Genomic DNA, 26,410 nt, shown 5'->3' with positions numbered 1-26,410 from the left:
AATGTTGAACCACCCTTGCATCCCTTGCTTTCTTTTGAGGTCCATTACTGTGGTAAATGGTCCTTCACCCCCCTTATTTTCAGTCTGGATGTGTTTTGGGGTCTAAAATGAGTCTCTTGGAGTGCTTGCTTGGCTCAGTCATTAAGTGTCTGCCTTCAGCTCAGGTCATGATCCCAGAGTCCTGGGAGCGAGCCCTGCATTGGGCTCCCTGCTCAGTGGGAAACCTGCTTCTACCTCTCCCACTTTCCCCGCTTGTGTTCCCTCTCTTGCTGTCTGTCTCTCTCTGTCAAAACTCAAAAAAATATGATATAATAATAGTCTCTTGTAGACATCATGTGGATCAGTCTTGCTTTTTTATCCAATCTGATACCCTGTGTCTTTTGATGGGAGCATTTAGCCCATTTACATTCAGAGTAACTGTCGTAAAATATAAATTTAGTGCCGTTGTATTGTCTGTAAAGTTCCTGTTTCTGTAGATTGTCGCTGTTTCTTTCTGGTCTATGTTACTCTTGGGCTCTCTCTGCCTGGAAGCTCTTTATCTCTCCTTCCATTCTAAATGACAGCCTTGCTGGATAAATTATCCTAGGCTCCATGTTCTTTTCATTTAATACCCTGAATATATCATGCCAACCCATTCTGGCCTGCCAGGTCTCTGTGGATAGGTCTAATGTTAGTCTGATGTTCCTCTGTAGGTTAAAAACTCTTGTCTTGAGCTGCTTTCAGAATTTTCTCTTTGTCTCCGAAATCTGCAAGCTTCACTATTATATGTTGGTGTTGATCTATTTTTATTGATTTTGGGAGGGGTCCTCTCTACTTCTTGGATTTGAATGCTTGTTTCCTTCCCCAGATTAGGGAAGTGCTCAGCTACGATTTGCTCAAATATACTTTCTGGCCCTCTCTTCACCCTCAGGCATCCCCGTAATTCTGATGTTGGATCGTTTTATGGCATCACTGATTTCTCGAAGCCTCTTCATTGGTTGTTAGTTGTTTTTCTCTCTTTTCCTCAGCTTCTTTCCTTTCCATCAACCTGTCTTCTAGAGCACTTATTCTCTCTCCTGCCTAACTTGCCCTAGCTGTTAGAGCATCCAATTTAGATCGCATCTCTGAGCATTTTTAATTTTGGCCTGATTAGATCTCATTTCTGCACTAAGAGATTCTCTAGGGTCTTTTGTGCCTTTTTCAAACCCAGCTATGAACTTTGTTATCCTGAATTCCATCTCTGACATCTTACTTATATCCATATCAATTAGATCTGTGGCAGAGAGCAATACCTCTGGTTCTTTCTTTTGTTATGACTTGCTCCTTCTAGTCATTTTGATCAGGGAAGAATGGGTGACTGGGTGAGCAGAATCAAAAATATCAACCATGACCCAAGCAAAATCCACACTAGAGAAATCTGAAGAGGTCAGAAACCAAAACAGAAAGACAAAAACAAAAGACAAAGTAAAGAGTGGGGAGGGGAGGATATAATCTCACAGGGGGGACAAAACAGGGTGATCCAGTTGCTCCTTAGTGTATTTTGGTCTCTGTGTTAGAAGACACCAAATCTCCAAATTGCAAAGAAATAAAACTTACATATACAAAAATAAAATTGAATAGAGTGAAAGGAGGCCAAAAATAAAGAATATACCTACCAAATATAGATGTAAGAAATCAAAGTTGAAAAGTGACTTAAAAACAAAGAGGTGATAAAATAAGAAACTAGTAGAAATGGGAAAAAACGAAAAAAGAGAAATGGAAAATTTTAGATTGAAAGATAAATCATGAGGGAAAAAACCCCCGAGTTCTATGTACTGTTTTTCTCTAGCACCAGAGTTTTACAGTCTTGGAAACTAGTTGTGTACCTGTTCTTCCAGTTGGTCTTGGTGGGGAGGGGCCTGCTGTGCTGCTTCTCAGGTGTCTTTGCCTGGGTGGAGTTGCATCTCCCCTTTGCAAGGGGGCTGGGCTCAGTGTAAGCTGATCCTCTCTGTGGCTTTTGTTACCCGAAGGCTTTCTGCACCTCTTTAGAGGATCAAAATAAAAATGGCCATGCCCAGTCTCAAGCTCCAGAGCCAAAGGTTCATGGTCCCCTCTTTTAGTAAACCCTCTGGGAAAAACTGTCTTCAGTTTTATGTGTTTCAAACTGCAGACTCTCGTGGTGTGTGGCCATAGCGAACCTTCCAGCGGAAGGCAGAGGATCACCCATCCGTTCCTTTACTTGGCCACTGCCCTGAGAGCTGTTACCCAGTCATAGGCAAACCCCTCCCACCCCTCCTAAGGGATGGCAGAGGGCCCCCACATTCCAGTCCGCTGCAGGGTGCCCAGGGAGAAAGCGGTCACCTGATCAGGCCTGGCTCTTGGTTTATGGCTAACTGAGCTGAGAGCCCCTTTCTGGGCTTACTGACTGTAACCAGATTCCCTGCTCCATTGCTTGGGAACTCTACTGGCTCAGGCACTCCCGTTCTGTGACTCCTGGGATCCTGAACCCACATTGACCCACCTAGAATTCTGCCCATTTTAGCTCCTGGACCCCTTTCAGGCAGGGATGTCTCTCACTGGAACAGATTACTAAGGATTGGGATTTTGCCCTCTGGTGCTCTACCACTTTCCGGTAGCTGGTTTACAGAGTCTCCCTCCCCTCTCCATTTATCTTCTGATATCTCCCCTCAGATTCACTTCTCTGCACATCCTACTTTGCAAAAAGTGGTTGCTTTTCTACTTAGAGAGTTCCAGATTTTTTTTTTCTTACATCTCAGGCTGAAATCATGGGTGTTTGGAATGGTTTGACAGTTATCTAGCTAAATTCAAGGGACCAGATGAAATGAGGTCCCTTACTCCTCTGCCATCTTGCCTCCTCCCTACTTGTGAATTTAAAACATAAGAGCAGCAATTAAAATGTGGGAAGGAACAAACAAGTGTCAAATAGACAGTTTTCTAAGTCAACCAGAGATCTCTAAAACAAAGGAAACTTCAGGGGTAGGTGGCATGGCTCTTTATCCGAGTGGCTGGTCCTGTGTTTCTTCAAGATAGGTGTCTTTGAAGTGAATGTCTCAGCAATCAAAAGCTTGCTGTGAGGTACATGCATTACAATATACAAGACTGGCCTTTATGTTATCTATAGAAAAGTGCCACATCTCATTTTACATCCTCTAAGGCAAGGATTGGTCGCAAAAATGGTTGAGGGAACAAGGGTGTGCTTGAAATGCGTAAATGCTGTATGATTTTCCCCCAGTTTTACTTAGACATAATTCACATATGGCATTGTATAAGTTTAAGTTACACAGCATGATTTTATATATATATATAACATTTTATATATAATATCTTATATAAGATATTATATACTTTTATATATAATATCTTATATAGCATATCTTATATATTTAAATAGAATATCTTATATATATAATATATAGCTTATATTAAATGATACCACTACAAGTTTAGTTAATATCCATCGTCACATGTAAGTACAAAAAAAAGGAAAAACATTTTTTCCTGGCAATGAGAACACTTAGGATTTACTCTTCTTAACAGCTTGTAAATCCTACAGCAGCATTAGCTATAATCATCACGTTGTAAATTACATCCCTGGTAATTCTTTATCTTACAACTGGAAGTTTATACTTTTTGACCTCCTTTATAGAATTTCCATTTCCCTGGCCTCCCCACCCCTGGCAACCATAAATCTAATGTCTTATTTTTAGGAGTTTGTTTTTGGATTCCTCATATACATGAGATCGTACAGTATTTGTTTTTCTCTGTCTGACTTAGGTCATTTAGCATAATGCTATCAAAGTCCATCCCCCTTGTCTCATATGGTAAGATTTCCCTTTTTTATGGCTGACTAATACTTCATTGTGTATATATATCAAGTCTTTTTTATTCATTCAACCATCAATGGGCCATTTGGGATTTTTTCCATACCTTGGTTATTATAAATAATGATGCCATGAACATGGGGGGCAGATACCTCTTCAACATAGTTTTTCATTTCCCTCAGATATATTCTCAGAAGTAGAAATGCTAATCATACTATAGGTTTTTTTTTTATTTTTGAGGAATTTCCATATATATTATATCTATACATAGATATATATAATATCTATATAGATATATATCTAGATTTTCCACAATGGTACCAATTTACATCCCACCAATAGTGAACAAGGATTCCCTTCTGCACACATTATGGCCAGCATTTGTTATCTTTGTTAACTTTTCTTTTTGATGCTAAACATTCTAACAGGCATGAGGCGATATTTTGCTGTGGATTTGATTTGCATTTTCCTGATGATTAGGGTTCATGTACCTCCTGGTCATTCATATATCTTCTTTCGAGAAGTGTCAAAAAATGTCTATGTAGGTCCTTTCCTAATTTGAAACTAGATTGTATTGTTTTGTTTGCTATTAACCTTTATGAGTTATTTATATATTTTGGATATTAACCCCTTATCATATATATGGTTTGCAAATTTTTTTCCCATTCTACATATTTTCTGCTCATTTTGTTGATTTTTTAATATTGCTGTGCAGAAGCTTTTTAGTTTGACGTAGTCTCAATTGTTTATTTTTTGCTTTGATTATGCTCTAGGTATTTTATACAAAAAATCATTACTGAGACCCATGTTAAGGAACTTTTTCCTATGTTTCCTTCTAGTAGTCTTATGGTTTGGGGGCTTATTTTTAAGCATTTAATCCATTTCTAGTTCATTTTTGTAAGTGGTATAAAATAGGAGTCTAATTTCATCTTTTTTTTTTTTTTTTAAGTATAGTTGCCAAAAAACGTTACACTAGTTTTAGGGGTACAACCCAGTGATTCAAGTCTATACATTGTGCAATGCCCACCATAGGTGTAGCTACCATCTGTCACCATACAACACTATTACAATATCATTGACTATATTCCCTATGCTGTACCTTTTATTCTGTGACTTATTCATTTCATAATTGGAAGCCTGTACTGCCTTCTCCCCTTTATCCATGTTGCCTGTCTCCCAACCCTCCTCCCTTCTGGCAAAAATCAGTTTGCTCTCTGTGTTTATAGGTCTAATTCTGCTTTCTATTTGTCTATTGATTTGTTTTTTAGATTTCACCTATAAATGAAATCATACTGTTATTTGTCTTTCTCAGTCTGACTTATTTCACTTAGCATATTACCTTCTAGGTCTATCTGTATTGTTGCAAATGGCGATATTGCATCCCTTTTCATGGCCGAGTAATATTCCATTGTGTATGTACTCCACTTCTTTTTTTAATTTATTCATCTATCAGTGAACACTTGCTCTTGTATCTTGGCTATTGTAAATAATTCAGCAGTAATCATATGGACACAGATATCTTTTCAAATTAGTGTTTTCATTTCCTTTGGGTAAATACCCAATAGTGGAATGATTGGATCCTATGATATTTCTCTTTTTAATTGTTTGAGGAATCTCCATAGAGTTTTCCACAGTGGCTGTACCAGTATACATTACTACCAACAGTGCATGAGGGTTCCCCTTTCTCTTCATCCTTATCTTTTTGATTCTAGCCAATCTGACAGGTGTGAGGTGATATCACATTTTGGTTTTGATTTACATTTCCCTGATCATTAGTAATGCTGAGTATTTTTTTCATTTGTTTTTTGGCCATCCAGATGTCTTCTCTGGAAAAATGTCTATTCAGGTCCTCTGCTCATTTTTTAATTGTTTAATTTGGTGTTGAATTGTATAAGTTATTTGTATATTTTGGGTAATAACTCCTTATCGGACACATCGTTTGAGAATATCTTCTCCCATTCAGTAGGTTGCTTTTTGTTTTGTTGATGGATTCCTTCGCTGTGCAGAAGGAAATGCTTTGCTTCTCTTGCCTTAAGAAACATATCTAGAAAAATGTTTCTATGGCTGATGTCAAAGAAATTACTGTCTGTGGTCTTTTCTACGAGTTTTATGGTTTCAAGTCTCACATTTCGGTTGCTAATCCATTTTGAATTTATTTTCGTGCATGGTGTTAGGAGGTGGTCCAGTTTCATTATTTTGCGTGTAGCTGTCCAGTTTTCCCAGTACCGCTTATTGAAGAGACTGTCTTTTCCCCGCTGTATGTTCTTGCCTCCTTTGTCATGATTAATTGGCCATATATGTGTGCGATTACTTCTCTATCCTGTTCTCTTGAGCTTTTGTGTCCATTTTGGTGCCAGAACCATGCTGTTTTGATTACTACAGCTTTGTAGTATATCTTGAAATCTGGGATTGTGATATCTCTAGATTTATTCTTGCTCAAGATTGCTTTGATTATTTGGGGTCTTTAGTGGTTTCATACAAATTCTAGTATTTGTTCTAGTTTTGTGAAAAATGCTGTTGGTATTTTGATAGGGATTGCATCGGATCTATAGATTGCTTTTAGGTAGTATGAACATTTTAACAATGTTAATTCCAATCCATGAGTATGGCATATCTTTCTGTTTATTTGTGTCATCTTCAATTTCTTTCATCAGTGTTTTATAGTCGTTAGAGTACAGGTTCTTGCGCCTCTTTGGTTAAGTATATTCCTAGGACTTTTATTCTTTTTGGTGCAATTATAAATGGAAGAATTTTCTCAATTTCTCTTCCTGCAACTCTGTCATTAGTATATAGAAAGGCACTTGATTTCTCAGTTTTAGTTTTGTGTTCTGTACTTTACTGACCTCATTTATTCTTAGTTTTTGGGTGGAGTCTGTAGGGTTTTCTGTGGTGACAGTTTAACTTATTCCTTTCCAATATAGATGGCTTTTATTTCTTTTACTTCTTTGATTGCTGTGGCTAGGACTTCCAGGACTATGTGGAATAAAAGTGGCAAGAGTGGACATCCTTGTCTTGTTCCTGATCTTACAGGAAAAATCTCAGTTTTTCACCATTATGTATGCTATTTGCTGTGGGTTTTTCATATATGGCTTTTATTATGTTGAGATATGGTCCCTCTAAACTCAGTTTGTTGAGAGTTTTTATCATGAACAGATGTTGAATTCTATTAAGTGTTTTCTCTGCATCTTTTGAGATGATTATATGATTGTTATTCTTTGTTAATGAGTATAGTGTTCATTGATTTGTGAATATTAAACAATCCTTACATCCCTGGAAAAAAATCCCACTTGACTGTGGTGAATGATCCTTATAATGTATTGTTGAATGCAATTTATTAATACCTTGCTGAGAATTTTTGCATCTGTGTTCATCATGAATAATTGACCTATAGTTTTCTTTTTTGTAGTATCTTTGTCTTTTGTTTTCAGGGTAATGATGCCCCTGTAGAATTTGGTTGCAAGCTTTCCTTCCTCTTGTATTTTTGGAATATTTTGAGGAGTATAGATAATGACTATTCTTTAGATGTCTGGTGGAATTCACCTGTGAAGTCATCCGATTCTGGATTTTTACTTTTTGGTAGATTTTTGATTACCAATTCAGTTTCATTACTAGTAGTTCATCTCTTCAGATTTTTTATGTCCTCCTGATTCAGTATTTTTAAGGTTGTATGATCCTAAAATTTTATCTGTTTCTTCTAGGTTGTCCACTTTGTTGGCATATAATTTTTCATTGCATTCTCTTGTAATCATTTGTATTATTGTGGTTTCAGTTGTTATATCTTGTTTTTTGTTTCTGATGTTTTTGTTGAGGATTTTTGCATCTGTGTGCATCAGAGGTATTGGCCTGTGGTTCTCTCTCTCTCTCTCTTTCTCTTTTTTTGCGTGTCATTTTATCTGCCTTTGGTATCAGGGTAATACTAGCCTCATGGAATGAATTTGGAAGTTTTCTTTCCCCTTCTATTTTTTGGAATATTTTGAGAGGAATACACATTAATTCTTCTTTTTATTGCTGGTAATTGGTTTAAAATTTCTTTTTTTTTTATTATAAATGTATTTATTTATTTATTTATTTATTTATTTGACACGGAGAGATCACAAGAAGGCAGAGAGAGTGGGGAAGCAGGCTCCCCGTTGAGCAGAGGGCCTGATGCGGGGCTTGATCCCAGGACCCTGAGATCATGACCTGAGCCGAAGGCAGAGGCTTAACCCACTGAGCCACCTAGGTGCCCGGTTTGTTTAAAATTTCTATTTCTTCATTCAGTTTTGGGAAGTTATATTTTTCTAGGAATTTATCCATTTCTTCTAGGTTGTTCAATTTGTTGGCATAAAATTTTTCATCATATTCTCTTACAATCTTTTCTCGTTCTTTGGTGTTGGTTAATTTTCCTCTTTCATTTCTGATTTTGTATATTTGAATTTTCTCTCTCTCTCTCTCCCCCTGCCTGTCTCTCTCTTGATGAGTCTGGGTAGAGGTCTATCAGTTTTGTTTATCTTTTCAAAGAACCAGCTCCTGGTTTTGTTGATCTGTTCTATTGTTTTTGTTTTTAGTTTCTTTATCATTTATCTTTGCTCTAATACTTACTGTTGCCTTCCTTTTGACGGTTTGGGTCTTTGTTCTTTTTCTAGCTCCTTTATGTATAAGTTTAGGTCATTTATTAGAGATTTTTATTACTCCTTGAGGTAGGCCTATATTCCTATAAATATCCCTCTTAGAAGCACTTTTGGTGTACCCCACAGATTTTGGACCATTGTATTTTCATTTGTTTCCATGTACTTTTTGATTTTTTTTTTCTTTTCTTGGTTGACCCATTGTGTAGTAGCATATTATTTAATTTCCATGTATTTTTGCTCTTTCCAGACTTTTTCTTGTGGTTGATTTCTAGCTTCATAGCATTGTGGTCAGAAAAGAGGCACAGTATGACTTTGATCTTTTTGAATTTGTAGAAACTTGTTGTGGGTTTCTGGACATGTCTGCTGGTAACATCCTTGGGTAGGTGAGGCTTGCTGTCAGGGTCTATTTTTGGGTGAGGCCACTGCCCAAGCTCTGAGGTTGGCATGGGGGTAGGGGATGCCACTAGCTGAGAACATGTGGACCGCTGGATAAGCAAGGCTATGGGCTTGGCTTTGTGGTTTCCTAGGTTCTCTGGTCAGGCTTGTAGATGTTCAGGGCTGGGTACTATTCTCAGCAGTGCACAGGGCTATGAATTAATATTACAGAATGGCAACTCTGGAAATGCAGTTTTCCTTTTTCTTCAGGGTTTGTTTTGCTACCTGTTTGAGGTATTAGTTGGTTTAATGACGTTTTTAACTCATTTTGTAAAGTCTGTGTTCTTTGTCACATGTGACCCCTGTGGTCTTGTTACTATAGTGGTCAGCTAGTGAGTTGACAGAGCTCATTAGACACCTTGTGCCCCCTCTCCTTGAAAGTACCCTATTTTTAGCAGATGGGCTCTCTGTGTGTTTTGGAGAAAACTTTCAACTTTCAGCCAGGCAACATACAATGCTACCAGAACCTTCACTTTCTGCTTATAGAGAATCTGAAGGTCAAAATTGAGAGTGTAGAGTCCATCAGATTTTTTAGAGCATTCACTGAGCTCTTTATGTGTGTTTAGCCATCTAGATTCCTATGTGGAAGTTTTCCAAAGTCCTTATTCTTTTTATTCCCAAGCTTTTCAGTTTGTCTGTTGTTTACTTCAGATTTCATGCCTTATCCAGGTGGTAGCAGCTAATGCATTTAAGTGTTTTTGAAAAACATCCCCAGCTAGTTGCCTCCAATTTGAGAGTACCCAGTAAGAAAAAATAAAGGCAAGCCTTAGAGCTCAGGAAGCCAAAATACAGGACTAAACAGTCAACCTCAGTTCTTTGATAATAAGGCCCATGTTCCTCCCTCTCCTACGAGGAACCTATACCTAGAATGTGGGCTGTTGTCTTCCAAGATGTCGCTGAGAAGGGAGGCAGGGGATAAGGCCAGGCTTTTAAAGGCTCTTTTCCTTTCCTGGTTGCTGTAAATTGTAATTAGTTTCTAGTGTTCTGATGAAGTTGATGCTGGCAGTTTTTGCCAGTTTATTTGCTGCTTTTGTGGAAAAACATGCTTTTGGAATTCCCTACTCCATACTGTTTTCATTGACATCACTGTGTGCTTATTTTTAAATATGATTTATAAATTTATTAAAACCATCATTAACCACAAATACAAAGGGACTGAGTATTGAAAGTAGCAAGAAGTATGGTGATGTTGAAGTGATATAAACAAAGAATCAGAACTATTAACATTCCATGGCTCTCTTCAAATATCATTTTTACAGATAGTGTAGATTAGTGGCTATAAGTGCAGTATACTTATGAATTAGGAACAACTGGACTCAAAAGAGCACTTTGAACCCTAAATAGTCTGTTAGTGGAGGAGATTCTAGAGATTGTGTGTGTGTGTATGTGTGTGTGTGTGTGTAAAGATGAGAAGCTATGAAACTGTGTTATCAATAGATGTTATATCCTAGTGGTTGTCTAATATGTTCATAAAGTTCTATTGTTTTCTGCAACTTGGACTGACTTGAAGGGGGATTGACAAGGAGGGTCACAGATGGGAAGGTTCCAAGCTTCCCACTTCTTAGTCAACCACCACTAGAATTCTGTAGATTATATTAGGATTCTATGAATTTTTCTGGAAGTTAGCTTTCACTGCTAAAAACTTGTAAAAATAACAAATAGACTGATATACAGGACTGCCTGATAAATATGCCTGGTTGTAAATACCAGAGGACTTTGGGCAAAAAGAATCTCTGTGAGCTGGAATGGAATTAGGGTTACACTACATTAAAAATTTTTCCCAGTCTTTATTTTTTAAAGATTTTATTTATTTGACAGAGAGAGATCTCAAGTAGACGGAGAGGCAGGCAGAGAGAGAGAGAGAGAGAGAGAGGGAAGCAGGCTCCCTGCTTAGCAGAGAGCCCGATGCGGGACTTGATCCCAGGACCCTAAGATCATGACCCGAGCCGAAGGCAGCGGCTTAACCCACTGAGCCACCCAGGTGCCCTAGTTTTTCCCAGTCTTAACCTGATTGCAAAACCCCTAGAGATGATGTCTATAGGCACCATTATTTTCTTACCACCTTAGCTTCACACAAAGTAGGCACGTTGTAAATATCTGTTATGTTAGCTGTGTAAGGAAATAAGGTTAGATAAGCCTGTGGGACCAGATAATAGTGGATTTTGAAGTCTGAAAAAAATACAAAATAAAATTACCAAGAACAAAATGTCCTCATACAAAGTTTAAGGAAATGGTCGGTGCTAAGAATTACAGCAGAAATAAGCATTAAGACAGAAAACTACTTATATTTTGGTCAATACATGGGCTTAAAAAAGCCCTCACTTTTAGGTATTTCATGTATTGGGGGGAAGGGAGTTAAAAGGAGTAAACATAATTCTTGACTTCAAAGAGCTTCAGGTATGTAGAAAAGGCTTAGAGAGAAGGAGTAGATTCAAGGAGAGCCAAGAGATGGATGAGCAGCTTTCGAACATCTACTTTGAAGTTTTCTGAAATAAGAACTTAAAAAAGGACAAGTCAAGTCTTTTGGCTTATGGCTACAGCCAAGTATGAAATTTAAAATCTTGATCTTTTATGATAGATGTGAGAACAGTGTTATCTTTAGGGAGAGGTGTATGAGGGAGCCTTCTGGGGTACTAGAAATATCTTGATCTAGGTGTTGGGTTTCATGGATGTATTAATCTATAAGTCACATAATTTTTAGAAATTGCTGTATATTTTTAAAATTACCTTTTTATGATGTTTTGGACAACTCTCTGGGATTTATGCTTACAAAATGAATACTCACAGTTATAGTCAAGGAGAAATGTTAAGACAGATTATAAGTAAAACATTTTAATATTTATACCATAAAGATCAAATCATATTTACATTTGCTTAATCAATGACTCATCACATCACCTTTTAGTCTTTTTGGTGACTACGCTTAGGAAGATGTCCTGTGGTCATAAATGATTCCATCTTATGCTTTCCTTTCTTATCTTCTCAAATGTCAAATGCAAGCTGCTACGGAGGGAAAAAAGCAGTTCCTTGGTATCTGCAGACAACACTATGCCCAAGACTTAACAAACTATACTACAGCAGGAAGGTCTCCCTGGAGTGAGTGGCCCCATTTTGTATCATGCCCACATCATTCAAAAGTTAGTACAAAAAATTCTTTCTTATGCTGAAAACACCCTGAAGTTTTCACCAGATAATTTCTGATTTCTTTGCTGAGCAATATTTCTTAACTTCATAAGAAAGAAAAGAAACCATTTTCTCTTGTTAAAAAGACCATAATTAATAAATGCTTATGAAGCATGATTCTTACCTAACCATAATTAATACATGGCAGAAAAAATCTCTTGGGTTTAAAAATAGCTTTATTTAGCATACCAAAAACACAGAAACATAAGAAAAAACTTACCTAGTATAAACATAAAAATAGTTAAATACCATAATTTAATGTAAACCAGGTGTTTAAAAATGTGAATTATAGTAAAATACATGCTATTTACACAGAACCAAGTTATTGTATCAGATCATCAATCTTGAAGTCCTCATTAACAATGAATCAAACACAGCATTTGTATTTGTACTGGTCAATAAAAAAAAAAGAAATCCTTTAATTCACTTTAAACAGATATAATTCCAAGCAGAAAGCTAGAAAGTGCCAGTTCTAGGATTCCAGACACAGCCACTGCATGTGGAGGCCTGGAAATCATTCCACTGGAAGACCATTAAGCCCATTCTCTCATTTAAATGCAAACTGGTTGATATAATTTAGTTACTGCTTAATAAAGATACTAAATATATCTGCAAAAATAAACCTTTGTTAAAATGACCAAAGGTGAATGTAATATCAATCATGTAAGAAAGGCAAAAGCATAAAAAATAGATATTATTCCAGACAAGCCTCTTTAATTATAACAAATGTTAAGAAACTCAGTTTATAAAACCAGATGGGATAGCAAAAGGGTTTCGAAAAATGTAAAACCTAGGTCAAAATCAAACAAAATGAATCTAAGAGAATATTTCTTGAAGAAAGTGTTATTTTTGTTTATCTTGTCATTATCCGATGAATGCTGCCATGAGAGCTGTGGCTGGTGTCAGTTACTACTACAGAGTGGTGTGTTTTCTTTGACCGACAGGTGAAAAAACTGTAGCTGTTGATTAGATTAAGCATTTGGCTTTTGCTTCAAGAACCAACATCCATTCTTATATTGCAATGCAGGTATTTCTAAGAGGCAGCATTAAATCCGATATCAGGACTTTAAAATGTAAAATAAAGTTGCAAGAATATATACATAGTAATAGAATATCCTCCCTTTTCTAATCCTATAATTCTAACTTTTGATCTCCAGACCTCTTTATACTCTTTTAAAATTTATTAGATACCTGGATGTCAAAGAGCTTTTGTTTATATAATTTATATCCATCAATATTTGCCATATTAGGAAATAAAACTGAAAAATATTAAGTATTCAAAAATTAAAGTTTATTACATGCTAACATAAATAACATTTTTAAGAAAATAGCTGTATTTCCTAAAACAGAAAAAAAAATTTGTGGGAAATGGCACTGTTTTACATTTTCAACTGCTTTTTGAGACATGGAGTGAAAAGACAACTAATGCCTTTGTATTATGAAAAGTTTTGATCTCACAGATTCCCTGCAAGGCTCTCAAGGATTCCCAGGGGTTCAAGAGTCAGCCACACTTTAAAACTGCTGGTTTCATCTAAGGTCTAATGTTAATGACCCCCCCCCCCCAAAAAAAAAGCCCACACAAAAGGAAACTTAATTTTCCTTTAAAAATAAACCAAAATAGCCGTTCATGCACACAGAAGTCACTGGATCAAACACTCCCACTTTTAGCTGTAACTAGGAGCCCAAAGTCACCATGTGCTCACAGTAAAATTCAAAATAATATGGCCATTTCTACTGAGACTAGGGTCAAGATTTATTAATTTTTAGTTCATGAAAGCTACAAACCCTATTAACTAAACACCTATGTCTTAGTTCCCTTTCCAGCATCTGCTTAATCTTGTTTGCGCTAAGCTGGCTGTCGTCTCTTGAACTGGCACAGCATTGGTATAGACCAGAGAGTGACAGACGTTTAATAGCCCAGATACTCAGTTCAGGAGCATGTTAGCCGTTAATGGAGCAGCCGCCTCTATTTCACACTATGTGAAAGCTCTGATAAATTTTAGGGAAATGGAGAAAAGTCTCCTTTAAGCACAGTAAGAACAATGCTATGACCTCACACATAGCTCTTCGCATCTTGGAAATTACTTTCATACAAACCATCTCATTAGATCCTTTTAAAGCCCCTGGAGATGGGCAGGACAAATGACATTATCTGTTTCAGAGTTAAGGAATCAGGTGCAGATAGGAGTCTTTCCCAGGGTACCATGGCAAATACCTTTTTTATAGAACGGGATGAGAAGTCAGGTCATCTGACTCCTAGATCAGGGTTTTCCCCCAGCATTCCTCCTTTTTGGGCTCCAGGGCAGGATTTGAGGGAGGGGCCCGCGGGGATGGAGATGGAGGCAACGGGATATGGCTGATGCTTCCAGACCTGCATTCCTTCTGCCTCAATTAACCATGTTCTCCGACACTAAGGAGGCTTGGGAGTGGCACAGACATTCCCCCGACCAATATAATGAGTTTTCCATCAGTGCATACATAATGGCACTCTGTACGAAACAACCCTTCTTTCCGAGCCAGTTTATGTTGGCAGTTCATTCACAGCCTGTTACCTCTACTCCAAGGGAAAAGAAAAATCCTGCACTTAAAAAAAAGGATGAAAATACAAAATGAAATAGCAACAATAATGAGATCTATGTGAAACTAGAACAGATTTATTGTGCACCTGGCACAACACAGACTTTGCAGTTTTCCTCCACCAACTGGAGAGCAATATAAAATCACAGTTCTTAATTTAATGGAAAAATACCTCCTAATCATCTCATGGCAAAGACTTCAGTCTATAAAACAACTAAGAAAATAATTTCAAGAATTTTAACTAAATTCTTAGGTTCTTACAGATTCTGTGGTGGTAGGAGAGAGAGTAGACAGAGTAAAAGGCAATAAAACAGCAAAAAGAAAATAATTATTGTCACAAATGAGCTAAGGAGAAATCTGTATCTATTCCCTGTCATTAATACATGTAACTGCTTCAGACACTATTCTGTTACCAGGAAATCCTCTCTACCAAGATGTTAATACAAATAGCATGAGACATTCAAAGACACAAGCAAAGACTGTTTAATTTGGGGTAGGGAGGGTGGAGAAAGGCGGTCAACAACAAAATCCTTCCTCTAAAACTAGCCAAATGTCACTAGTGGCCAATGATATTCTTGCTGTACACTGTAAGTAAATAATTGTTTATTTTGCCTTCCTTCTCTCTCTCTCTGAGATGTTCCTAGAATCAAGATAGAATACATGCATTTTTTAAGGTATTTGAAGAAAAGGGGATGTTAACAAAAGCCAGTAAGAACTGAAGAATATGCCAAGTTCATCTTATTTTCAAAATTCGACAGCATGTGGCCGGCTATACACAAATGGTTAGTGTCTCCCCGCCACCCCCCAATTTTGGAGGAATATTCTCTTTATAGGTGATTTAGACAGAAGGTAATGACTTTTTAAGATACTTGTACATGTACTGGGCTGATGTGCCCATACACACATGTGTATAGACATGTATGTATGTCTCATCACATCACGTGAAGACCTCCACTAAGGTTTTTCCCTCTTCACACATTTCCATTAGAGAAAATGGGCATGGATAATGATTTTATAGTAGGAAACAAAACTCCTGAAAATCAAATCAGAAAATGAGAAGTGGTATGCTGTCAGTCTGATAAAATAAGTCAATGCACATTTATGTGGTGGTAAAGTGCTAGAAAGTTCTTTCATTAGTATTTTAAAAATGATTATAGTAAAAAGAAGGTTGCAGTTTCATTTGATGGTGGTGACCACAGGCACCATAGCAATGGCACTGGCTGAGTTGGAATTAATGATGTCCTCATACTCTGGGGGTGGGTCTAAGTGAGGTTCTGTTTCACTCCTCCGGAGGTTCGCCTGGCCAGTGGCTTCCTCGTAGGTGGGTGGGGGATCACAGTTGGATAGACGAGTGGAGACGGAATCTGAGCGCCCAACTACATATTCCAGAAAGCCTGGTGACAATCCACTGCTATCAAACACTTCATCTGGTGGGGGAGGCGGAGTGATGATATTAAGGTGCTGTGGGAAAGGAATGTGGCCTTCAGTTACTGTCTGTCTGCGGGTTTTGTTTCTGAGGAAGCATCTCCAAATTAGAAAAATGACCAGAAGGATAATAAAGAGGCCAAAGATTAATGGAAAGGTAAGGTAAAACTGAAACCAGTCACTTCCTCTGTTACTCTCTCCTTGTTGTGCTTTTGTGTAGGTGTTCCAAAATTCCTTCTGAAAATAAAAGACAAAATAAAAATCAGTATGATCAAAAGATGGGAAATATCAAATGAACGGACGTCTGGGTTCTGTTAACATAACGAACCAAAACCCAAAACCAGATTTGTTGGTTTAAATGACTTACTGCTTATATTTTCCATGACAAGAAATTACAAATAAAGCATAATGTTCTCTCTATCCTTCCTAAAATGGTCAGTGAGAACCCAGAGTCTTTTTCAAGACTTGGAAGTTATTTATATTTTCAGCTATGACATTTTAGAAGGAAAAACAAAGCATAAGAGATTTCCTGTTTCCCAATTAAACCAAATAGTATTCCCTTAAAATGTCAAATATCATTTCCCATGTCCAACTATGAAGTTTCTGATCCCTAATCCCCATCATCATTAATGGTATGTGCTATTTTAGGCTGTTGTAGGCTTTCAGTGGTCAAAAATTTACAGATGAATGCTTTGTTTTCTAATGGTTCTGTTTGAGGTCCCCTTCCCCCAGACCTTACTCCTCAACTCCCTCTCCAGCCCTCAAAGTTTAGTACACAGATGTCCACTGACTGTCGTAATTACACACTGCACCTAGTAGAAAGCTCAGGCAAGTGAAGAAATTGTGTTAGGTTATTTCCAAACATAGACTGTAATCCCCAAAGACACGTGACCTAGTAGTTAAAATCTTTCGTATCTGTATAGGGGGAAGTACTGAAAACATAAAAAGGTCACCTGACACAGTTACCAGCTATGAGACCTGGACAAGTTACTCTTTTGAGTCTTAAAGTTTCCTCACCTGAAAAACAGGATAATACTAATCTGTCCTTATAGGCTGTCTAAGCATCATATGAAATAACATATATAACACATCTAATTAAGTCCTTGCCATAGAAACACTCAAAGAGTAGTTATTATAATTTTTGTATATCGTAATCAAATCACTGCCTCAAATTCACTGATTAATCTAGCCCATACCTTGGTGTAGAGACCACCCCCAATCCCAGTGCTATTGACTCTCTTTTCAATGCTTAAACCTAACCAGTAAGTGCTTTTCTCACAATCCTATTTATGTGCAGGCACTACACATCATTGATAGTACACAGCTGGCATCAAGGAGGGAACCAGGTCATTATCCAAATGCGCAAATAGAGGGAGTCGGACTAGACTGGGGATTGTCATGCCGGATGTCCCATGATAGCATGGAGTTAACGTAAATCTGGGAGTCTGGTTATTCAAAGTAAGACTCTGAGCACTAAAGCTGGGTGTTTTATAGTCCTATATTAGTCACACAGGTTTTTTTTTTTTCAAAGAATATTTAGCATTTACAACATTACCAATTCCTAGTCACTATACTATTACCTATTCAGACTTAATTATTCATACATTGCATGAGTCATTGCTCATTACTATTTGTTATCTTCATCTTCCCTGATTTTGAAGTTGCTGTTCTGGCTTATTTTGCAGTTGAATAGTCCTTTTTGAAGAATGTTCCATAGATGAGGCACATGGGAAATAGTCTATAAAATTTTGCAGCTCTATGAATAACATTCCTTCACCCTGATTAGTAAATGTTATCCTAATGATATTTCAGGCTTTCAGGTCATAGCTATCTTTTTTCCCCTAAGAAGTCTAGGTAATGTTCCATGGTACTGCAGTTTCCAGTGTGCAGCTGAGAAATCCTATACTTGTTCATGGGACTTTATTATTTCTTATTTGTAAGATTTTATTTTTATCCTTCTTTTCACCAGGCTGAAGCTTTTGGTTTTTGTTTTCTATCACTTTTATTTTTTATTAGATTCTAATTGATAAGCAATATTATTATTAGGTATGCAATAATTTGATACTTGTATACATTACAAAATGATCAGGTAGGTCTAGTTACCATCTTTTACCATACAAAGTTATTATAGTATTATTGACTATATTCCCTCTGCTGTACGCTACATCCCCATGACTTATTTTGTAATTGGAAGTTGTATGTTTTAATCCCCTTCACCTATTTCATCTGCTCTCCCTCCCCTCTGGCAACCACCAGTTCTGTTTCCATGAGTCTGTTTCTGTTTTGTTTTTTCTTTGATTCCATATGTAAGTGAAATTTTATGGTATTTGTCATTCTTTGACTTAGCATAATATCAAGGTCCATCCATGTTGTCACAAATGGCAAGATTTCATTCTTTTCTATGGTTAATAGTCCATTGTATGTGTGTGTGTGTATCTTTATCCATTCATCTGTGGATGGACACTTAGGTTGCTTCCATATCTGGGCTATTACAAATAATGCTGTAATGAACAGAGGTCCATATGTGTTTTTGAATTAGTATTCTCGTTTGCTTCAGATAAATCCCTAGAAGTGGAACTGTTGGATCAAATGGTAGTTCTATTTGTAATTTTTTGTGAAACCTCTGTATTGTTTTCCATAGTAGCTGCATCAATTTACATTCCCAACGACAGTGCGCATGCTCACCAATACTTACCTTTTTGATACTAGCCATTCTGGCAGGTGTGAAGTGGTATCTCATTTGTAATTTTGATTTGCGTTTCCCTGATGCAGAATGTTGTTGAACATCTTTTCATGTGTTTGTTGGCCATATATCTTCTTTGGAAAAATGTCTATCTCAGTGATTTGCCCATTTTTAAATTGGGTTGGTTTTTCTTTGCCATTACTTAGTTGTATGAGTTCTTCATATATTTTAGATATCAACCCCATATCAGATATATCATTTCCAAGTATCTTCTCCCATTTAGTAGGTTGCCTTTTTCTTTTGTTGGTGGTTTTCTTTGCTGTGGGAAAGCTTTCTAGCTTGATGTAATCCCATTTGTTTATTTTGCTTTTGTTGCCCTTGCCAGAAGAGACAGATTCCTCCCCAACCAGGAAAAATTGCTTAGACTGACATAGAGGTTACTACCTATGTTTTCTTGTAGTTTTATAGTTTCAGGTCTTACATTCCATTCTTTCTCTTTTTTTTTCTTTTCTCTTCCTTCCTTCCCTCCCATTCCTTCCTTCCTTTCCTTCCATTGTCTCCCACCCCACCCTTTACATCCCTTACTTCCTTTACTTCTTCATTAAGTAGGCTCCACACTTAGCGTGGATTCCAACACAGGGTCCAGTCCTGTAACCCCGAGATCATGATTTGAGCCACCCAGGTGCCCCACACTGCATTCTTTAATCCACTTTGAGTTGATTTTTGCCTGTGGTGTAAAAATGTGGTCCAGTTTCTTTCTTTTGCATGTAGCTGTCCAGTGTTTATGACACTATTTATTGAAGAGACTTTTTGCCATTGTATGATCTTGCCTTCTTTGTCATAGTTTAGTTGACCATGTAAGCGTGGGTTTATTTCTAGGCTGTTCTATTGATCTATGTGCCTGTCTTCATGCAAATACCATACTGTTCTGAGTACTATAGCTTTATAGTACAGTTATAAGAGATCATGACTCTCCAGCTTTGTTCTTCTTTCTTAAGATTAGCTTTGGCTGTTTGGGGTCTTTTGTGGTTCCATACAAATTTTGGGATTAGGGGCGCCTGGGTGGCTCAATGGGTTAAGCCTCTGCCTTCAGCTCAGGTCATGATCCTGGGGTCCTGGAATCGAGCCCCACATCGGGCTCTCTGCTCCACAGGGAGCCTGCTTCCCCCTCTCTCTCTCTCTACTTGTGATCTCTGTCGAGTGAATAGATAAAATCTTTTTTAAAAAAATTGGGGGATTATTTGTCCTAGTTTTTTGAAAAATGCCACTGGCATTCTGCTGTGGGTAGTATGGACATTTTAACAGTATTCTCTCACTCCATGAGGATAGTATATCTTTTTATTTATTTGTGTTGTCTTCAACTTCTTCAGTGTTCTTAAGTTTTCAGAGTATACATCTTTTATTTCCTTTGTTAAATTTATTCATAGGTATTTTTTTGATGTGATTGTAAATGGGATTGTTTTCTTCATTTATTCTTTCTGCTACTTTGTTAGAAGTATAGTGTGTAGAAATCCAACAGACTTCTGTATATTAATTTTGTATCCTGCAACTTTACTGAATTCATTTATTCTAATAGTTTTTTGGTGGAGTCTTCAGGATTTTCTATGTATATAGTATCATGTCCACAGCAAATAGTGAAAGCTTTACTTCCTCCATCCTAATTTAGATACCTTTTATGTCTTGTCTAATTGGCGTGGCTAGGAATTCCAATACCATATTGAATAAAAGTGTTGACAGTGGGCATCCTTGTCTTGTTCCTGATCAAGAGGAAAAGGTATCAGCTTTTCACCATTGAGTATAATGTTTCCGGTGGATTTGTCATATATGGCCTTTATTATGTTGAGGTATATTTCCTCTGTACAAACTTTGTTGAGAGTTTTTAATCCTAAATGGATGTTGAATTTTCTCAAGTGTTTTTTGTCTATTTTAATAATCATATAAATTTTATCCTTCATTTTGCTAATAGAGGGTATCACATTGATTCGTGAATGATAAAGCATCTTTGCGTGCCTGGAATGAATCCCACTTGGTCACACTGTGTGATTTTTAGTGTATTTTTGAACTTAGTTTGCTCATTTTATTGAGGATTCTTGCATCTATGTTCATCAGAGATATTGGTGTGTAATTTTGTGGTTTTTTTTGTAGTGTCACTGTCTGATTTCAGTATTAGAGTAATGCTGGCCTTGTAAAATTAGTTTGGAAGTGTTCCTTCAAATTTTGGGGGAATATGTAAGAAGGGAAGGTATTAATTTTCAAATGTTTGCTGGAGTGGTGCCTGGGTGGCTCAGTTGTTAAGTAGCTGCCTTCGGCTCAGGTCATGATCCCAGGCTCCTGCCCTGCATTGGGTTCCCTACTCAGCGGGAAGCCTGGTTCTCCCTCTCCCACTGCTTGTGTTCCCTCTCTCAGTGTCTGTCAAATAAATAAATAAAAATCTTTAAAAAAAAGTTTGCTGGAATTCAACTGTGAAACCATCTGGATATGGAGTTTATTGGGAGTTTTTTCATTATTAATTCAATTTTGTTACTAAAGTCTCTTCAGATTTTATATTGTTTCTTGATTCAGTCTAGGAATATTGTATGTTTCTAGGAATATATCCATTTCTTCTAGTTGTCTAATTTGTTGGCATGTAATTGTTCATAGTATTCTCTTATCCCTTTTATATCTGAAGTATGGCTTATAGTTTTTTTTTTAATGAGTCTGGCTAAAGTTTATCAATTTTGTCTATCTTTTCAAAGAACCAGCTTTTAGTTTCATGGATCTAAGTCTTTCATTTATTTCCTTCTACTAACTTTGGGCTTAGATTAAGATTTTTCTTTGTTTTGGGGTTAGCCTGTATTGCTCTGAACTTCCCTCTTAGATTTGCTTTTGCTTCATCCCAAAGAGTTTGAAACATTTTATATCCATTTATTTCATGGTATTATTTTTTCCTCTTTTATTTCTTCACTGATGCATTAGTTGTCCAATAGCATGTTAAGTCTCCATGTGTTGTTTGTGCGTTTTCCACTTTTCTTCTCATAACTGATTTCTAATGTATTGAGAAATGTTTTATGGCCCAACAGGTGACCAATCCTAAAGATGTTCCATGTTTACTTGAAAAGAATTATATATAGAACATTCCATCCCTAAATAGCATAATACATATCTATTAAGTCCATCTTGTCTAATATCTTATTTAAGGCCAGTGATTCCTTATTACTGTCCATTGATGAAAGTGGTGTATTAATGTCCCTTCTTATTATCATACTGCTATTTCCCCTTTTATTCCTGTTAAAATTTATGCACCCGACATTGAGGTACCTAAATGTATAAAGCAAATAATAATATGTTCTATCCTGTTGTTGGACTGACCCTTAATAATTCTGTTATGCCCATGATCAGCAAGTTAGGATGCGATTGCAGAAATAGTGTCTGCCGGCACTTCCAGCCTCACATGAAACCCCTGTCGGTTCCTGCTGCTTCTGCAGTCACTTTACACTTACTAAGCGGGGCTCCCTCACTATAGTCTGGGTACTTTTCAATCTGTTACTTTGATGCTGATTATCAGGGTAAGTGGATTTAAGAGCAGAATCTCCATTCCCCATAGTTCTATGATTCTTCCGGTCTTAATCTCCATTGATTTTTAAAACCAGATGTTTTAGAGGTTCATCTCTCCAATGCCGGCCCTCAGGGTGGCACAACAGCTTCACTTCTCAAGGGACAGTTCTGGCTGTGGGATTCCCGCATCTGGGGTGGGTTCCCAGGTGAGGCCATGTCTCTGCCTCAGCTACCCTTCTTGATCCATCTCTTTTATTGTGACGGTGAAGTTCGTCTAGTTTTCAGGTACTTTACAGCTACATAGGGAATAATTTTCCTAGAAACTTGTGGTATCTGTGTGAGGAAGTGAGTTCTAGGTCTTTCTATGCTACCATCATGAATCCCCTCCCACACAGGCTTTGAAAGTACTCTGGGCATAAAAAAGACCCAAAGATAGTTATGTTCTACCCTTGAACTAGATTTTCTAAAAGGTACATTATTACTCTTATATTCTGTGACTCTAGATTTGCACATGTTATAATATTGCATGATCTCTTAATGGTTATATACAGATGAAAATATACAAGGTTCAATATTAAAATAAGCCAAATGTAGAAATAGCACACTCCCAAGAACACAGCATTTGTTATAGGACAATACCAAAAACCTTAAACCATCAAGTGATTCATTTTTTCACTAATAAAAATTTAATCACAGGTCAAAACTAATGATATTTAGAAGAAAGTAGGTGTGCTTCTAAAGGTGTACTCTATTAAATTTTTGTGTAAAATTGTCACTTTAAGATAGCCAACTTTAAACATCTAAAAAAATACAAATCTGCAAAAACAAAGATATTGTCACTATAAACAAATGTTTAAATATGCTTTTCTCAACTCACATTTGAATCCCTACACAAACTAGATTTTATTCTAATTTAATAATCGTGTATTTATGGATACCTATCAAATATCTGATTTGTAGTAAATTTTCTTTAGCTGCAGATGACAATTTCCCATTTCCTCCTAATCTCTCAAATCACATGTACTTGCTCTTTGTGGGTAATATTAAATGGGGCAGATGGTGATTTCAAATAATTATGTAATGCTAGCCTTAGACAAATACAATAAAAAGTGGCTTTTTAATACTGTCCTATCACTTTGTGATAAACATTAATAATGCACATAAAAATGACCCTTTTTTATGGTTGGTTTGTATAATTAAATTTTTCTGGCTTATTTGGCATCCTAGCAAATAATCTACAGACTAAAACAATCAGCTTTTATTTTGAAGTGTTACAAAGCTTAGACAAAAATGAAAGTATAAAACCAGATTTTTGTTTTTGAGAGAAATTGAGCAAGCAGTGGGTGGGGCAGAGGGAGAGAGAGACTCTTAAGTAGGCTTCACACCCCACACAGAGCCTGACACAGGGCTCGATCTCATGACCCCGAGATGATGATCTGATCTGAAATAAAGAGTTGACACTTGGGTGCCTGGGTGGCTCAATTGGTTGGGCAACTGCCTTCGGCTCATGTCATGATCCTGGAGTCCTGGGATTGAGTCCCACTTTGGGCTCCCAGCTCCATAGGGAGTCTGCTTCTCCCTCTGACCTTCTCCCCTCTTATGTTTGCTCGCTCTCTCTCAAATAAATAAATAAATAAATAAAGAGTTGAGGGGCACCTGGGTGGCTCAGTGGTTTAAGCCTCTGCCTTCGGCTCAGGTCATGATCTCAGGGTTCTGGGATCGAGCCCCGCATCGGGCTCTCTGCTCAGCAGGGAGCCTGCTTCCCTCTCTCTGCCTGCCTCTCTGCCTACTTATGATCTCTCTCTGTCAAATAAATTCTTTAAAAAAAAAAAAATTGACACTTAACCCACTGAACAGCCCAGGTGCCCCTATAAAATCAGATTTCTACTTTATCTATAGTGACTCAATCCACACCCAATAGCAAAGGCAATTGTTATCCATACTTGAAGATGCGAAAATGAGGGCACAGAGAGGTTACCTAATAACAAACCAAAGGTGGGGTGCCTAGGTGGCTCAGTTAACTGCCCAACTCCTGATGAGATTCCCTCTCCCCTTGCTCATGTGTTCAGTCAATCAAATCTTTTAAAAATAATAAACGTTGGACTAGAACTTGAACAGGCCAGGCATTAGAACAAGCCAAAAAGCAATTTGCCTTGATCTATAAGATATTTTGAACCTGTCTGGCCCTTTTCCTAGAGAATCACATGAAAATCTACATGAAATAAAGACTAATATTATAATTGTTATTCAAACCAAAAAATCCAAGTTTGTATATCTATATAGATCTGTAAGCTATACAGAAGACAGCCAAAAGATATTCAGAAAGAGCTTATGATTTCAATACTTGGTAAAGCAGTGCTTTTAGAGGAAATGGAAATTTGCTTAATGAATAAAATATCCTTAAAGGGTCTCAGTAGTTTTAGATAAGGTTCAAATTATATAAATAATGAATGTAATCTGAAGCTGCCAGAGAGATCTGAACCATTTCAGAGGGAGGAGCCCCAAAGTAAATGTTTCACCACAGGTGGGTTTCAGAACAAAATTCAGTATGTACAAGATTCTATCAGGCCATGTGTGCTTTTCGGTTGAGAATTTTCTCACTTCTGTTTTTGAACAGTCAAACTGTATTCCAGTCACTCAGACTGTGACTCAAGACCTGAAGGACTCTATTCATAATTGGAAGGAACAGAGATAAACATGTCTTAACAATCTGATTAATCATCTGGAAGTGGGTGATGCTTTCAGTGGGTGTGTATTGCTGAAAAGGGCTGAGCAGTCTTTATACACAGCACTCACGTGGCTTCTTCCTTTTCTGAATAAGTCTAGGCAATATTTCGTTGTAATGCACATTGCTTTATTAAGTACTTCATAGATACCGTGTTTTTTTAAATTGATGGTTTGTAGCAACCATGCACGGAGCAAGTCTTCCAACAATGATTGTGTGTCTCTTGCATTTCGGTAATTCTCGGAATATTTCAAACTTATATTTATTATGGTAATCACTGATCTTTGATATCACTATTGTAATTGTTTTGGGGTGCTACAGAATGTGTACACAGAGACTGAGATTATACCATGGATATTTTCAGAACACAATGTTTTAAGACTTTATCTCAATCACAAGAGAAAATTTGGAAGGAACACAAGTAAATGGAAGTTAAAGAACATCCTACTAAAGAATGAATGGGTCAACCAAGAAATTAAAGAACTAAAACAATACATGGAAGCAAATGAAAATGAAAACATGACAGTTCAGAACCTCTGGGAGGCATCAAAGGTGGTCCTAAGAGGGAAGTATATAGCAATACTGGCCTTTCTCAAGAAGTAAGAAAAGTCTCAAATATACAACTTAACCTTACACTTAAAGGGAGCTAGAAAAGGAACAACAAATAAAACCTAAATCCAGCAGGAGAAGAGAAATAATAAAAATTAGGGCCAAAATCAGTGATACAGAAATTTAAAAAACAAAACAGTAGAACAGATTAACGAAACTAGAAGCTGGTTCTTTGAAACAATTAACAAGATTGCTACACCTCTAGCCAGACTTACCAAAAAGAAAAGAGAAAGGACCCAAATAAACAAAATGATGAATGAAACAGGAGAGATCACAACTGACACCGAAGAAGTACAATTATAAGAGAATATTATGAGCAATTATGTACCACTAAATTAGGCAATCTGGAAGAAATAGGTAAAATCCTAGAAACCTATAAACTGCCAAAACTGAAACAGGCAGAAATAGAAAATCTGAACAGACCAATAACCAGCAAGGAAATTGAAAATTTCCCAACAAACAGGAGTCTAGGGCCAGATGGCCTCCCAGCAGAGAAGACTTAATACCTATTCTTCTGAAGTTGTTTCAAAAAATAGAAATGGCAGGAAAACTTCCATACTCATTCTATGAGGCCAACATTATCTTGATCCTAAAACCAAAGACCCCACCAAAAAGAAGAATTATATACCAATATCCCTGATGAACATGGATGCAAAAATTCTTACCAAGCTATTGGCTAAAAGGATCCAACAGTACATTAAAAGTATTATTCACCACGAGCAAGTGGGATTTAGTCGTGAACTGCAAGGGCGGTTCAACATCTGCAAATCAATTTGATGCACCACATTAATGAAAGAAAGGAAAGAACCATGTGATCCTCTCAACAGAC

General features: G+C 37.1%; 1 protein-coding gene across 2 annotated transcripts in view; it reads right to left on the bottom strand.

Annotated features, from left to right (window-relative positions):
- Window positions 1–15,108: 15,108 nt before the first annotated feature.
- Window positions 15,109–26,410, bottom strand: part of PRRG1 (proline rich and Gla domain 1) — a 149,907-nt gene continuing 138,605 nt past the window's right edge. For both annotated transcript variants that reach the window (XM_032883135.1, XM_032883136.1), the window contains exon 4: window positions 15,109–16,267. In XM_032883135.1, coding sequence (XP_032739026.1) covers window positions 15,782–16,267 — 486 coding nt within the window. In that variant the 3' untranslated portion in view covers window positions 15,109–15,781. The remainder of the gene's footprint in view (window positions 16,268–26,410) is intronic.

This window comes from Lontra canadensis, unplaced genomic scaffold (assembly GCF_010015895.1).
Source record: "Lontra canadensis isolate GAN:19392208 unplaced genomic scaffold, GSC_riverotter_1.0 scaffold86, whole genome shotgun sequence".
NCBI classification, from domain to species: domain Eukaryota; kingdom Metazoa; phylum Chordata; class Mammalia; order Carnivora; family Mustelidae; genus Lontra; species Lontra canadensis.
Note: the sequence above shows the minus strand (reverse complement) of the source record. Positions and strands in the feature narration are given on the sequence as shown.